General features: G+C 38.4%; 1 protein-coding gene across 1 annotated transcript in view; it reads right to left on the reverse strand.

Moving 5' to 3' along the window:
- Positions 1 to 14,695, reverse strand: part of fryb (furry homolog b (Drosophila)) — a 39,834-nt gene that overhangs the window by 19,168 nt on the left and 5,971 nt on the right. The window contains exons 6-34 of the mRNA XM_024263930.2: positions 14,635 to 14,695; positions 14,468 to 14,548; positions 13,551 to 13,719; positions 13,300 to 13,392; positions 13,085 to 13,183; positions 11,037 to 11,138; positions 10,631 to 10,734; positions 10,367 to 10,475; positions 9,907 to 9,993; positions 9,257 to 9,428; positions 9,048 to 9,180; positions 8,863 to 8,970; positions 8,613 to 8,739; positions 7,236 to 7,349; positions 6,945 to 7,109; positions 6,684 to 6,770; positions 6,339 to 6,598; positions 6,066 to 6,255; positions 5,778 to 5,902; positions 5,185 to 5,242; positions 3,430 to 3,521; positions 3,134 to 3,306; positions 2,883 to 3,043; positions 2,684 to 2,794; positions 1,473 to 1,627; positions 1,285 to 1,384; positions 1,032 to 1,203; positions 507 to 757; positions 279 to 425 (exon numbers count right to left, since the gene is read on the reverse strand). Of these exons, the coding sequence (XP_024119698.1) occupies positions 279 to 425; positions 507 to 757; positions 1,032 to 1,203; positions 1,285 to 1,384; positions 1,473 to 1,627; positions 2,684 to 2,794; positions 2,883 to 3,043; positions 3,134 to 3,306; positions 3,430 to 3,521; positions 5,185 to 5,242; positions 5,778 to 5,902; positions 6,066 to 6,255; positions 6,339 to 6,598; positions 6,684 to 6,770; positions 6,945 to 7,109; positions 7,236 to 7,349; positions 8,613 to 8,739; positions 8,863 to 8,970; positions 9,048 to 9,180; positions 9,257 to 9,428; positions 9,907 to 9,993; positions 10,367 to 10,475; positions 10,631 to 10,734; positions 11,037 to 11,138; positions 13,085 to 13,183; positions 13,300 to 13,392; positions 13,551 to 13,719; positions 14,468 to 14,548; positions 14,635 to 14,695 (3,806 nt within the window). The remainder of the gene's footprint in view (positions 1 to 278; positions 426 to 506; positions 758 to 1,031; positions 1,204 to 1,284; positions 1,385 to 1,472; positions 1,628 to 2,683; positions 2,795 to 2,882; positions 3,044 to 3,133; positions 3,307 to 3,429; positions 3,522 to 5,184; positions 5,243 to 5,777; positions 5,903 to 6,065; positions 6,256 to 6,338; positions 6,599 to 6,683; positions 6,771 to 6,944; positions 7,110 to 7,235; positions 7,350 to 8,612; positions 8,740 to 8,862; positions 8,971 to 9,047; positions 9,181 to 9,256; positions 9,429 to 9,906; positions 9,994 to 10,366; positions 10,476 to 10,630; positions 10,735 to 11,036; positions 11,139 to 13,084; positions 13,184 to 13,299; positions 13,393 to 13,550; positions 13,720 to 14,467; positions 14,549 to 14,634) is intronic.

Below are 14,695 nucleotides of genomic sequence, written 5' to 3' on the forward strand. Positions count from 1 at the left end.
TAACACTCAAATAGGTAATAATTAATAAAAGTTTAGTGACTTTAGTATCCTCACAACTAATAAACATTTTTGATCATATGTGATTCACATTTTCATTAGTGATTTTTTAATTGATTCCGGGCTTAAATAAAATAAATATCTGATCCCTGATTGGGATACATCATTCACGTCCCATTGAGTCGGAAAATTGTGACGGGGGTCAGTTTTTGATCATGTGATCGGATCAGGACATTCCTAGTTTCAGCGATTTTTTCTCCTTTGAACGATTTTGGACTTACATAAGGTAACAATGTGGTGTCGCTGCTGACTCCACACAGGCTTATAAGAAACTGCAGAGTGATTCGCAAGTTGTTGCTCCAGCTGTCATTGGATACCAGAGCATTCCAGGCGTTCTCGATCTCTGGACCTGGAACCTCATCTCCATACTGAACACATGAAAACAATACAATCCAGTATTAATAAAACATCACTTTCTGTTAATGGACTTCACAGAACTAACTTCCTACCTTAGCAGTCATGAACATGAGGTTGTTGAGCACCAGCGAAGTGGCCTGCAGGGAGCCCCAGCCGTTTCCTCTCAGACTGGGACACATGCCCTGACCCTGACTGTGGGTTTCCTCCTCAGGTGTGCATGGGCTTGATGCAGGGGGAAGGAGCCCATTGTCTACCAGCTCGATGTTACTGAGCCAGGGCAGCAGGTATGACAGCATAATCTGTCTGCCATTGGTGTGTGTGGTTGGGAAACGCTGACTCACCTCTGCAGGAACAGAAACAAGTCACGGTGATAAATGGAGCACAGTTAGTGCTTTGACGAGGCGAAACATTCTTTTGGGAGTTCAAAGACACGAGACACCCCGGAGTTAACAATCGCTTCAGGACTGGATCTTTTCAATCTTTTTACCTGTTCTTAGCACAGCGGACAAATCCGATTGTATCCAGTTTACTATGAAGATTTCTCTTAAAAATGTTCAAGTTTTGCATCTCAAATAATAAAGTTTCACACAAATGGAGTAAATATAGAGCTAATCTACCTGAGAAAAGAGGCAGCGTGAGCTCTGGGTACATGCTGGCAAGCTGGATGGAGAGCTGAGACAGATTGACGCTGTACAGAGGAGGTAGAGGACCGTGGGTTCCGTATAGAATATTTCCAGGCTTCTGCTCCACCATCCTCTTAGAGTACACAGACAGTTTGGATTCCAGCACCTGCAGACACAGACATAGAGGTTGTGATTTCACCTTGCTTTAAGCAGTCAATAAATAATATAAATCAAAACTCTGCCCTACCTGCATCAGCTGCATGGAGATTTCATAGATTTCCCTACTGGAGTCTGAGGCCTTGAACAAGACGAGGTTGAGCAGCGTCACCAGGTCACATGGGTAATTCCTGTCAGACAGTTGTTTTACATTGTTAATTGATGTGAAATAATGATTTTTCTTTCAGCTTATCCTGAATCTAAGCAATATTAGGTGACCTGTTGCAGCAGACGGTGGCGATGGCCTTGAAGCAGCCGGACGCCAGTTGGTAGGACCCAGTGAAGCAGCGATCCACAGCCCAGTTGAAGAGATTAATTTGGTCTGGATTCAGTTCTAAAAGCAGGATGACCACTTCACAGCCCAAACGGTGAACCTAAGTGAACATATGGGATCATTTAGAGCAGGAGTCTGCAATCTGTGTGTGCCAACATGTAGCTCTTTCATCCCTAAACATGAGAGCAGTTAGTTTTATTTTGAAAGGAAGTGTCCGCTGCTGTCAAAAGTAAAAAAAAAAGTAATAACTTTTATATAGAAACATATAGACACCGTTGTAATTCAATTATTGTAATATTTAAAAACGATATTTAGAAATAAATGCTTAGTTGTTAAAAAATCATAATATTGTGCATTTTTAAAGGATTAAGTTGGACTTTGTGGCTCTCGTTGGGTTCTGGTCTGTAAGACACGAGACTAAATGACTATTTTGGCGTTAAAGGTTGCAGACTCCTGATTTAGAGGTACCGCCTCGCTGACAGAACCAGACTAAAGAGAAATCATAAAGATTAGGTTTTGAAAAGTAAACTTTTTTTCTAATTGCAGTGATCATACAACACAATATTTTGTGCTAAAGACCCAATCTGATCATCTTTTGATCTATTGTAAGTGTTCCCAGTGGTCTTTTAATAATAAGTATGCACTTTTTAGCAAAAATAATCAAAACTGTCATTTTCTAGGACATAGTTTATGCAGAGCAGCAGGAATTCATTAAAAACTTGTATCCGAGTTGTGAGCGAGACTGTTGGCACGAAGTAAGCCCGCCCCCTCTTCCTCTTCCCCTTGCTGAGAGCTCTCTGTTTTCATGCTCTTCTGCTAGCTTACCCCTAAGCTAACATTAGCGGTGCAACGAAAATGTCGAGCAATATTGAAGCTATCCAGCCGTACAGCTTTGATCCAGATTCCAGCTCAGACGAGGAAAGTGAAGACGTACATGGATCTATTTGTCTGCAAGTGAATGCATCGGAATGGAGTTGAGCAGGGAGCTTGTGGTCTGCCAGGTGTATTTTCTATGTCACTAAGGTTTTTTTTAGCTTACATTTCTTTCTATATGTCCTCCATCATGATAAAAATGCCACAAAAACATGTTAAAAACAGCAAAAACACTATTTTCATCAAAGTGGGTCTTTAATGGAAGGTCCTAGAGTTAGCTTACCCGCAGGTCGTGACAGGCCAAAATATTGTCCAGCCATTTATACAAGTAGCCATCAGTAGACAGACCAACATTGTCAAAAACGGGACCACAGCACAGAACCGCAGACATGGCCTGTAGAAAAAAAAACATTTTTTTACATTCAGTGCACGTTCTATTCCTTTTTTTTCCATTTTGATTCATGATCATGTGAATTGCTTACTTTGAGAGCGCAGTACTGGTAGCGGGTGATTTGGTGGTTGCGATCGCTGTAACGGTCAAGCGGCGTGAACATAACACTGAAGGGTCCAGCCCACTGGCTGAAGAGGATGAAGAGGTGGTGCCTCAGAGACTGCTGAGGGAACAGGAAGCGCCTGTTCTGGACTGGAAACATGAATTTTAAATGGGAGCACGGTCATTTTAATAAAAACCTGCCCTGAATTTGAACAAACTGGAGAATGAATCATGATTTACCGGGGACACACTGAATGAGATTAGCAATCATCCCGCTGAAATGAGCTCGGATGTCTTTGAGTACATCCAGCTCTTTCTCGTTCTCGGCTTCCAGAAGCATCCTGGTCAGATCCACGTACTCCAGGAACAAAGCCCCCATTGCCAGCGAGTCACGCTCCAGAGCGCCGTTCGTGCTGTGAAAAAGGGGAAAAAAACGGTTGCTGACAGATGCAAATTAGGTCTCATGAAAGTTCCACTTTCACAGCCAGCATCTATTAAAAAACGTTTGAATTCTCAGTTGCAGACATGCGAGTTACCTGTCACTGATGACGCTCGCGTTAGCCAGCAGTTCAAATATCCTCAGCAGCTGCAGTCGGAGGAGATCTCTCCTCTCTCTGCGCTTCTTATTCTGAAAGAAGAAAAAAGGTTGTTTATGGCCATATTTAATCTTCCAGTTGGTTATAAAAAGTGAAACTTTCAAGCATCATCTGAAAAGTCCTCATACTGAGTGTCTTAGAAATTTAATACAGGCTTAAAAGCAAAAGCTTCAGTGCCATTACATAAACTGAAAATGAGTGAAAACCCCCTTTTCACAATCATAAACTCAAGAACAATGGAGGAGAAGTTCAGGATGGATTGAAGAGGGATTAATTTAAGCAGTGTTGTGGAGGAATTGTGACGTTCCCTTTTTTCATTTTTCACAGCTGTCTGTCTTAAGGCTTTACACAAACATTTCGATCATGGGAGGAATGATTACTCACACAATGAAACACTGTGTTCATGTTGACTTAGTAAGCCTAGATTCTTACCACCTAATCACTAAACAACAGTAATTTAAGAATTTGAGATTAAAACCTTTTTTTAACTAGAAGTTGGGTTCTGAAATAAGTTAAGTCTCATCAACTGCATACAAAGTCCAACAATTTTTAAAGTTCATTAAATTATAGTTTCATTCTAATATGTTTCTATTAGGACAATATCTATTACTAAACCATACACTTTCTGTCTCGTGATAATAGTGAAGTCTCCTTTTAAACTAAAGGTTTTAAAACACTGAGGCTTGTAGATTTTCAAAATAAAAGCTATCTAAGGTTTGGGCATTTTTCTTGACCTTTAGGTGGACTGATAAAATTTAACTTTAACATCTGACGCTTAAACACAAAATCTTTAACATACTGTAACTTTTCAACCGTTAACATGGTAATTCCAGTAGATTCTAAAGGAGAAAAGCGGCACATCGAATAGTAATTCTTTCATGAGTATTACATGACTATTCCCTAAGACTATCGGTTGAGTTGTATGTTTAATTGGGAGATTAATAAGGGATCAGCATTATATTTACAGCACTTGACAGCTGCATTAGTCTATTAAAGCTGCAATAATCTTCATTTATTATGTGTGTAAAACAGGATTACAAAAATTCCCCTCTAAAAACACAAAAATTACTTCTTAAAAACACTGTTACTATATTGCACCTCAATTTCAACTGTAATATTGTAAATATTGTGAAGTCATCTTTCATTTATATTTTTGTTTTACATTAGAACCATATTTAAATGATGTGTGCTGCTGACCTCTTGGCCAGGTCACCCTTGAAAAAAAAAATCCTGATCTCAATGGGTTTTTCACCTGGTAAAATAAAGTTTTAATAATTCATTCATTCATCTTCTTGACGTCGTGGGGTTGCTGGAGCCTAACCCGGCTACTAGTTTTAATAATTAATTAAAAAGAAAAAAAAAACGGGGAGGGACAATTTGATCAAGATTAGGAGAAAAATAGTACAAAGTTTCTCAGAAAATATTAATAAAGTAGACTGCCAACATATGGCATAAACTTTATTTTGTAGTAGAGAGTGAATTTGGCCAGATTCATTACTTTTTTGATCAAATGTGACAGGAAGTAGCAGAAAACGCATATAAAAAACTACTTTTCAAAAGTCGTAGAACATAAAACTTGAGTAAAATGGCTCCATCTTTTATATTTCTGTTGATATTTATGGCTGTTTATCACATCAGCATATCTAGATGTCAGCAGGTAAAGGTCATTTTAAATTTTAAAACATTTTAGGCTACCTCAGGTCTGCGTTCCAGAGCTTCCTTCATTAGTGGATGGAGTTCTTCAACCAGTTCCCTGTAAATCAGACAGCAGACGTTATCTCACATCAAACAAAGCACCTAAAAAGATAATCAAATCTGATTTCTTTGTAAAGAATGTCTCATTTATAATCCAACAGATGCATTTTTTTCTTCTTAAATATCCCACATTTAAACTGTAATCCTCAAAGTGATGTGAGATGAATTTAGTCTGGACAGACCTTAATCTCTTTGTAAACAATGAGCTTCTTTTTTAGAAAGGTTGCTCAGATAAAAATAGTATGTCTCCTTCAAAATGAAATACCTTCTTCGCACAATGAAGCCTCTGTTCTTTGAAAAAAATGTAATACATCTCTTTCCTTTTCTACATCAGCAAAGGGGTTTTTTTTTTTCATGACAAGGGAGAGTCATTCCAACAAAACAAGTACAATTCTTGTGTATTTTTTCTGCCAAAATAAAAGTGAATGATTTTTTTTTAACTCAGAGAACATGCTGAAAAAAGGGTCTCGACCTTCCCTATTTTAAAATGTTCTACTATAGAAGACTGATAGGGCATTTTTAAGTTCAAATACCTGAAGACCAAAGCATTCGTGCATCCAAACCCCAGAACTAGAGACTCTGTGATATCCAGACTCTCTGTTCTCATCAGTGGAACCAACTGTTTTAACAGGCAGGCCACAGAGGGAGTGCCTATCACCTAAAGAAGAAAAAAAAAAATATAATAATTTGATTCAATAAGACTGGAAACTGATAAAAAAACAAACGATGAAATTGTGACTTAAAAGCCCAAATGTAGCATTTTATTGTTATAATGTTATGCTTTGAAGCTCTTTGGTTTCTTTAGAAGCAGAAGCAGCTACCTTGTTGTCATAGGTGACGCTGCCGTCAGGTGTGGTGGCCGTGATCTCAGGTGTGGAAGCCCTGAGGTGGCCGGGTGACATGATGCTCGGCTTAGCTACACCCAGACAGAGAATCAGGTAATTACGCCACAGGGAGATGTAGCTGTCGCTGGAGCCCGCTGTGCTGGTCTTCTTTGCGTTAACTGGACTGCTGGAAAAAAAGAAAGAAATTGAATCAACAAAGATAACAAATTTGACTGAATGTTTGTGTGTGATATACGTTTATTTTCTTACTTGGGGTCTAGGAGTGGCAGCAGCAGCTGTAGCCGTGTGAAGACGTACGGCCAAGCGTAACCCAGAGCGATGGGACAGTGTTTGGGGAGGTGCTCCTGTCGCAAGAAGATGTGCAGGCAGAGCACCCACGGGTCCTTCACACACTGAGCAAAAATCCAAACGTGGCTGGGACTCTTCACGTCGTAGGAACTGTTCACCAGCCGAGCGGTCCAATCCACCAACCACTGGAGGTCAACGTGGTGGTTGAGTGGTAATGTGGACTGAGAAAGTGAAGAGAGGGTGTTTAGAGGTTATAGTACAGCAGGAAAAATATAATATAATAGTATAATTTTTCGAAGCACTTACAGAATCAGAAACAGCCACATGAATAATACTGTCCATTACAGCGGGGCTCAGCTGGTCCATGACCTCTATCATTGGTTTGTCATCATCCTGCAGGGAGTGACATTTATAGAGTCAGCTATTTCTGTAGCGTGTTACACAATGTGGACGTTCTAATGAGTTGGCTGTGCTTTCGACAGCTTTCTCACTTTGAAACTGGCACTTAATCTGCATCTCTTATTCTAATACGCATAGCTTTTAAACAGAAGAAAATTCCGTATGTACCTCTGCATGCCCCAGTGCTGCAAAGAGGAGGCGTATTTCCCTCAACACGCTGACAGCCAGCTTCCTCGTGCTGATCTGACATGAGCAGAGGAGCAGCAGAGCCAGACCCTCCACCGCATGAAGAACTGACCAGTGAGGGCTCCGGTCTGGCAGTCTGGGACTGGCCTGAAGTGCAAGGAAAACACAAAACAGAGAGCGTTAGAGGGGGACAAAAAAATTACACAGACCTGCAGTTTAGCAGAACTGGAACTCGTTGGTTTTAAGTAAGAAAATCCTTTTAGGCGTGCTGACCTCAACTCCACCTCGCATTTTCCCCTGCAGCTGCAAAGCTAACCTCCACTGTGTGAGCAGCTGGAGCAGAAGCTTCACAGATGCATCCTGCAGGCCCTGATGGGTATCTTGGACCTGGAGGAGATTGACAACAGATGCTCAAAATAATAAAAACTAGATACGTTGCATTGCCTGTGATAATGCTAGTGTGAATGCTTTTTGCTGAAAGTAGTTCAATGTTAAATTTGCTAAAAAACTGGAAATTTTATTAAGGAATTATGCAAGAGCCGTGGAGTTTATTAAAATTCTTTAAAAATCACTAATACAGGCCAATTTGGACAAAATGTTTAGCGTGTTGCTTAAATATGAGCTAAACCCTAAATTAGCCTAGAAAAACCTTAGTAGATTTCAAATCAGCCAAAAAAGCTAGCTCATTGCTTAAATACTAGCTAAACTCCAAGTTAGGCAAAAATTCCTCAGTAACCTAAATTAGTCAAAAATGTTAGCCTGTCGCTAAAACAGAAGCTAAACTCTAAATTAGCCTAAAATACCTCAGTTGATAACAAATTGTCAAAAAATGTTAGCATGTTGCTAAAAATATGAGCCAAACTACAAATTAGCCCAAAAAACTTTAGTAGATGCCAAATTAGCCAAAAAAGCTAGCACAATTCTTGAAAATGAGCTAAACTCCAAAATAGCCTTAAATTCCTCAGTACACTAAATTAGTCAAAAACGTTAGACTGTTGCTAAAATAAAAGCTAAACTCTAAATTAGTCTAAAAACCCAGTAGATAACAAATTAGACAAAAATGTTAGCATGCTGGTAAAGTATTAGCTAAACTCCAAATTAGGATAAAAAAACCATAGTAAATTCCAAATTAGAAAAAAATGTTACGTTGTTGCTAAAATATTAGCCAAACTCCAAGTTTTTTGAAAATTACAATAAAAGATTAAAACATAGTCCATGAATATATTTAAAGGCTTGTTGCTAATCTACTTAAAATTATTAAATTTGATGACTTTCTCATTAATTTCCTATGGGGCATATTTTGCTCAATATTTTAAAAACTATAAAGATTATGAAAATCAAAAATACATGCAGTAATGTTCTTAACAAGTTGAATGTTTTGATGCCAAGTTTGCTAAAATTGCTGAATGATTGCTAAGCATTCACACGATTAGTTTGTGAACAGTAATATCTAAATCGAATTGTTATTCCAGGTAAAATTTCTCTTATTTATGCCTTTTTTTAACCAAAAAATAATGTATTAGATCTTGTTATTACCATTTAGGACTTGTCAGCTTTGGAAATGTGGTATGTGAGCACTCTAAATATTTATTTAAATATTATTTTACTGAACCTGTAGCAATATTTTGATTCAATGTAATGCCTTTATACCTCTCGTAAAAGGAAATGTGTATAGCCAAATAGAACGTCTTCCCTCCAGTCGGAGAAATCAAGCAACAGGCTCTGCAGAGAGTTCTGGGAAATGAGGCGAAGCTCGTCGTCCATGTGTACCGTGAGGCTAAGGGAATAAGTATAAATATCTTTAATAAGAATTCCAGAAAAAAAAAGAAATCAAAGTGCAGGAAGAGAAAGTCTTTTTTTTGCTTTTTGAAGATCCACACAGGATTGATGCAGGACTCACCGTGACAGTAAGTCAATGAGCTCCTGTTTGGACATACTGTCAGGAAGGATGCGAGGAATTGCAGCTACGCATGTTCGGAAAAGGTCGATTTTAGGCTTCCTTTCACCACTAATGACAAAAAAAAAAGGGAGACTTAAACATTTTTCTAAACCACTAAAATATTCAACTATAAGGCAAATACTTACGTAATCATGTCCTCTGGCTCTTTGTTGAGCATCTGGACGCTGGTCAGCATCATGCAGCGACCCACTTCCTTATCCAAGTGCCTGAGGATGTTGTCCAGAGACTTGCGCACCTGTGAGTAGTACAAGGACATGCCTGTGGAGGACAGATGGAGAGACTAGTAAGAAATGGTGATGGGATTCACCATCTTCCATTGGGTGTCTGCAAAGACCTATTAGTTTGGCTTCCTCTTCAGTTAGCGTCTTGCTGAGATACGTCTTCTTCTTCTTTAAAGAGTTCCCAGAGGGGAGAGTGGCGCCGGTGTTGGGCATTGGAGGTTCCCCGTCTTTTTGTTGCAGAGCATCTGCTATCACCAGGAATGCACGCAGACCGATGTTTATACGCTGGAAGACAAACGTAGACTTTGCAGTTTTTATACATTATAGTGGTTTGAAGATTTGTGCCTTAATGGTACAAATACTTATGAATCATGTTGCTACGGAATAATATTTTACTCTTGTGGTTCATTTTAAGTTACATAGAAGACACTGTTGTTTAGCTGCGTCTTCTGGGAATCATGTAATGTTTTCTTCTACAATGACGACTTCTACAAATCCAAAACTTTGTTTCATTGAATCTTTGTAATCTGTAAAAAAAAAAAAAAAAAATACTGATATTTTTCGACTTCTTTAGACAAAATTTCTTGTAGTAGCTTTTGAAAACATATTTTCAGAAACCGGAAGCTTAAAAATCCGAACTTCAGCCCCGTCCGTTCAGACCGGTCCATGAAAATATTGTCTAATTTATACCAGTTCGTGGCGTGTAATAGGTTGGGGTAGAGGATCTGTGGGAGTATGATTGATCAGAGTCGGATGTATTTACCTCAGGGTTTAGACTGAAGGCTTTGACCGGCTTCCCAACACTTAGCAGGTCAAATATGATCTCTTTCATTGCAAAATCCAGCCTCTCCTGAGGAAAAAATAAATAAATAAAATGATTGGTGGCACACTGCAAAAACAGGATCTTAAGAAAGTAAAAAGACTCTTAGAAGGAAATAATCTTATTAAGATTTTTTTAAATAACAAAATAATCTTAGTTTAAAAGAAAACATCAGTAGAATAGATTTTCTTTTGGTAAGACCATCTTTCTTACCCCATTCACAGATTTATTTGATTATTTTTGCTTATTTAAAGTAAATTTCTTATATTGTAACAATTTCTGACTTATTTCTATGGGGCCTATTTTTGCAGTGCAACTTTTTAGGACTTTTTTTATGTTGACACCAGTCATTTGATTTTTCAACATAAAAAGCACCTTCGTCTAAATACTTTTATACATTTACCTGAGCAATAAACTGGATGATCTTGACAAAAATATTGAGGGGCATGTCTCTGGGTACGACACTACGACTTCCTTTGGGAAACAGAGTGGATGTGATGGATGTCAGCCGACTGAAAAAGAAAAAGAATTTTAATTTTAACATTTTAATAATATTTCAACCTTTTGAAGAGTAATAATGCACAACAAGATATATATATTAACTACCAGGGACATTTTGATCCTAAAAGCATTTCAGAGGAAAATTAAAACTGTGCCTGAATGTTACCTCTGCGTTCCAGTGTTGCTTTCACATTTTATTCGGATCATGTAGACCCAAAGCAGGCGGTAGAGCGACTCCAGAGCCACGCGAGCCATTTTCGGGTCCCTGTTCTGCGGTAGCACAAATACATTCCAGAACTTTAATCTTTTATTCATGGATCATTTTTTACTCTTTTATTAACTTCATCCAGAAAGAGAAGAAAACGTCAGACGTAAATTGCAAAGTAGCATAACAACCCCAGGGCGTTGTTAACAACTGACATCAATCAACAAGACTTTAAGTTAAAACACTTCCTGGAGTTTTATCACATAATGGCATGTAAGCACTTTTGTTTTGTCAAAGTCGACCTATTTATTTACTGTAAGAGCATCTCTGAAGGTCTGACTTGTGTGAGACACAGAGAGGAACTGACCTTTAGGTTTGAGAGGCAGTTGTTGAGGAAAATGTGCCAACGACTGAGGAAGAACTGTTTCTGACTGACGCACAGCAGACATGTCACCAGAGGGTAAAGAGCCTGGAGTGGAGACATCAGATGACGGAATTAATCATTCGAACTACAATAGATTTAGTATAACCTGTTTCATAAAAGGAAATCAAAGGCGGCAAGGGTGAGGGCGGGTAGCGACTGCGGGCCATCCAACGCCACTTGCGGCTTTAAAGGAAACATAGAATAAAAAATGTGCTGTATTCACTCTAAAATGTAACACAGATCTGTTGTTCAAGTGAATTGTTTTGAAAGCATCTCCCTGGCAACAGCCCTCATTTACCTGCAGATGCTTATGACATAGGTAGTAGCCATCCTTTCCTTCAAGAATGAACAACAATACTAATGACAGCAATGCGCCGCATTGCCGCCATTCCTTCCGTGCCTGTGCATTCTTCTGCGTCCGACGCGGCGCATTTTTGCAAGTGTGCGAAACGCTATTTGTCTGGTAAAAGTGAAAAACAAAATTGCAAGCGAGGAGATGCCTTAAGATTTGGACGTGTGAGTTTATCTGAGTATTTGGAGAATTTGTCAAAGGAAAAGTGCGTGCCGTCGGTGTGACATCTTCAGCCTTTAGGACTCGGTGGTCACAGCGAAAAAAGAAACATGTCCGCAAAAGCACACATGCCACGTCATCGAGCAAAAATGCAGCTTAGTCTGCTGGCATACTTGGATTCTGATATAGATGAGATATAGTTTCAAAATTTGAATGTGTGTGAAAAAACAACAAATGTCACTATATTCTACTTAGGGTGTCAAAACTTCCAAGGAAAATAATTAAAAAATGCCAGCAAGAAATGGCAAGAAATGAAAGTGAATTTACATAGTTTCTGTTTTATCAGGAGGGATCTATCATAAGCTAAGCATCTCAAAGAACTAAGAGTGATGGATCCTCAGACTAGAAAAGTGCTCAGAAACTTCTGGACATGACTGAAAGCTTTCAAGGGAATTCAAGCTCGACAGCTAAATGGATACAAGCTCAAGAAGCTCAGAACAAGAGAAGACTTCAACAGCTACTAGGGGCGTATACTGGCAAGAGTCTGGCGATATAAGACATTTCTATTAATTTATTTTATTTTACCTTTATTTTACCAGAAAATCCTATTCAGATTAGATCTCTTTTTCAAGGGAGACCTGGGCTGAAAGGAATCAGCACAAGAAAATAAAATACAGTTCAAACAACAAAGTAGAAATAAAATACAATTAAAAATAAACAGTATGGAAATAATTATCACGATACATGTGTCATGATATGGATACGCATCCCGATATAACTCAAAAGACTACAAAAAAATATTTATCTTTTTTTTTTTTATCCTGAAGAATTATCTGAATATTTATATTTTTTTTCACAAAAGTAAATGGAAAACAAAAGTAAGACTCAACTATGTGTTTTCTCATAAATAATTAATTAAATATTGCCTCTGCAGTATTTTAAATCGATACAAGTATCGCCAAACAAAGTATTGCGATATTTTACTGGTTCGATATTTTCTTACACCCCGAAAAGCTACTCTTTAAAACATTTTTTTGTTGTTTTCAAGTCAAAGGATATCAAGAAAAAGAGTAACACAAGTTTAAAAATGAGCTAAGTCCTAATTTTGAGCACGTTACAATAACACATGCTCACAAGACCTTCATTTTAGGAAAAGTATTCTGTCAAATGAATGGACTTTCACTAATAATTTATGAAATTAAACAGAAAAAATCAAAAAGCCAAAAACGGCCTGCCCTGTCTGTTTTTTTATCGTTTTCGAGAACCACTATCTTGTTATAACGAGAAAACAAAGCTCGTTTTCTCAGGTAAAGACTCAGAGTCTTTGTGCGGTAAAGGGAGAGAGGTTCTTCATTATCTTATTATAGCAAGAACACAAACTTCTTTTTTTCATTATAACGAGATAATGGATCTTGATGAAACAAGAAAACGATCCAAAAAAATAAAAAGACGTTTTCGGTTTCCATACAAAAATACTCACCAGAGAGTGCTTCTTCCTGGAGGAGAGGTCCAGAGTGGTGTCGTACAAACTCTCCACAAAGTTCCTTAAACATGGAACGTTTACTTCGTTCTTAACAGTCTGGGGAAAAGATGGATAGTCTGTAAAGATGACTTTTTCTATCATCATGAACAAGTGCAGAAATTAAAGTTTAGCTTTAAATTATGGTTTTTCTCTGAGAGATAAAAAGCACTTACAGCTGCTACAGGGACAAGTATTTCCACAAAGAGTCCGGCTAAAGAGTGCTTAATGTCTTTGTCCTTGACTTCCAAGAAATACTGAGCACACTCCTACAAACCAAAGAGAGATATGAAGTCATACAGGTGTTCTTGCAAGAAAACTTAAAAAAAAAAATGAGGTTAGAAAGCTTTTTGATAGTTTTTATTAACTGGTTGATGAATGGATGGAGTCCATCCTAATGCAGTGTTAGCTTTTAATCATTGTTTACCTGCATGAACTGGAAGGAGGCTTCAAAGTCCTCGACTGGGTACATTTTTATGCGGAAAAATTTGAGCCCCATGATGAGGCTGATGGTGGACTGGATGACGTAGGGGCTCTGCTCCTTCTGCCTCAGCTCCTTCAGCTCAGAGATGAACTTCTTCCTCACTGCAGGGAACCTGAAAACAGAAAAAGCCGCATGAAGGGCTTTCTGCCGGATTTGGCTCATCTTTAGCTGTTTTTTGCATGCATACAAGGGTGGTTGCACTTTACTGAGCACTTGTGTAAATACACGCCCCGACCAGATACATTTTACCAACAGCATTCTCCTGTTCTATATTTAGAAAGGCATCTGGAGGGGTGATGCAGAGGGAAAAGAGCATGTGCTTTTTTTCCCCTCATACTTTTGCATGTTTCTCAGGGGTTGCCAATGTGATTAAGTAAGAGTTATCAGTTTTGTGTTTAGCACAGAGTGTGTTTAAGGATAAACTCAGATATACAAACCAAAAGATACAGCGAGGCTTAGTCACTGTTTTTGCCGCTTTGTGTGAAAAAAAACACACAAAATCAATTTGAAAACTCATTACTCTAACAAAAGATAGTGTCTGTTTTTATTTATTTTTTTTAGCTAAGTTGCCTGGTAAACCACTAATGCTTAATACAGAATGAGCAAAGTGCGTTTATGATCATTTTTAAGATGGATTTGAACACATAACGATTAACTACACTCATTTACACACCACATTAGTCACTTGTAAAGTAGAGGCATGTGTTTGTTGAGAAATGGGCCAGCTGGGTGACACCTAGCAAGCGTGACAACAGATTTATCCACCTCACAGACGCGTAAACCAGTTGCATAACTATTAAGATGAAAGTTGCGGGTGAAAGTCTCAGAGCAAAGCAGTGAAAGTGACTTTAATAGAGTACCTTGACTGTGCAACAACTCCCACTACTTCAGCATACAGGTCAGCCACGATGTGCATGTTGCCAGTGTTTGGGCCCAGATACCTGAAACGTCCATTTATTTATCATTTTCAACAAAAAGCACACACAAAATCTTTAATTGTGCTTTAAGAGGTAAAAAATCATCGTACCCCTCTTTGTATTTGAAGTGCTTAAAGGCCAGGTTTACAACTTCTTGAATTAATCCATCTA

The sequence above is a fragment of the Oryzias melastigma genome, linkage group LG14 (assembly GCF_002922805.2).
Source record: "Oryzias melastigma strain HK-1 linkage group LG14, ASM292280v2, whole genome shotgun sequence".
Lineage (NCBI taxonomy): Eukaryota > Metazoa > Chordata > Actinopteri > Beloniformes > Adrianichthyidae > Oryzias > Oryzias melastigma.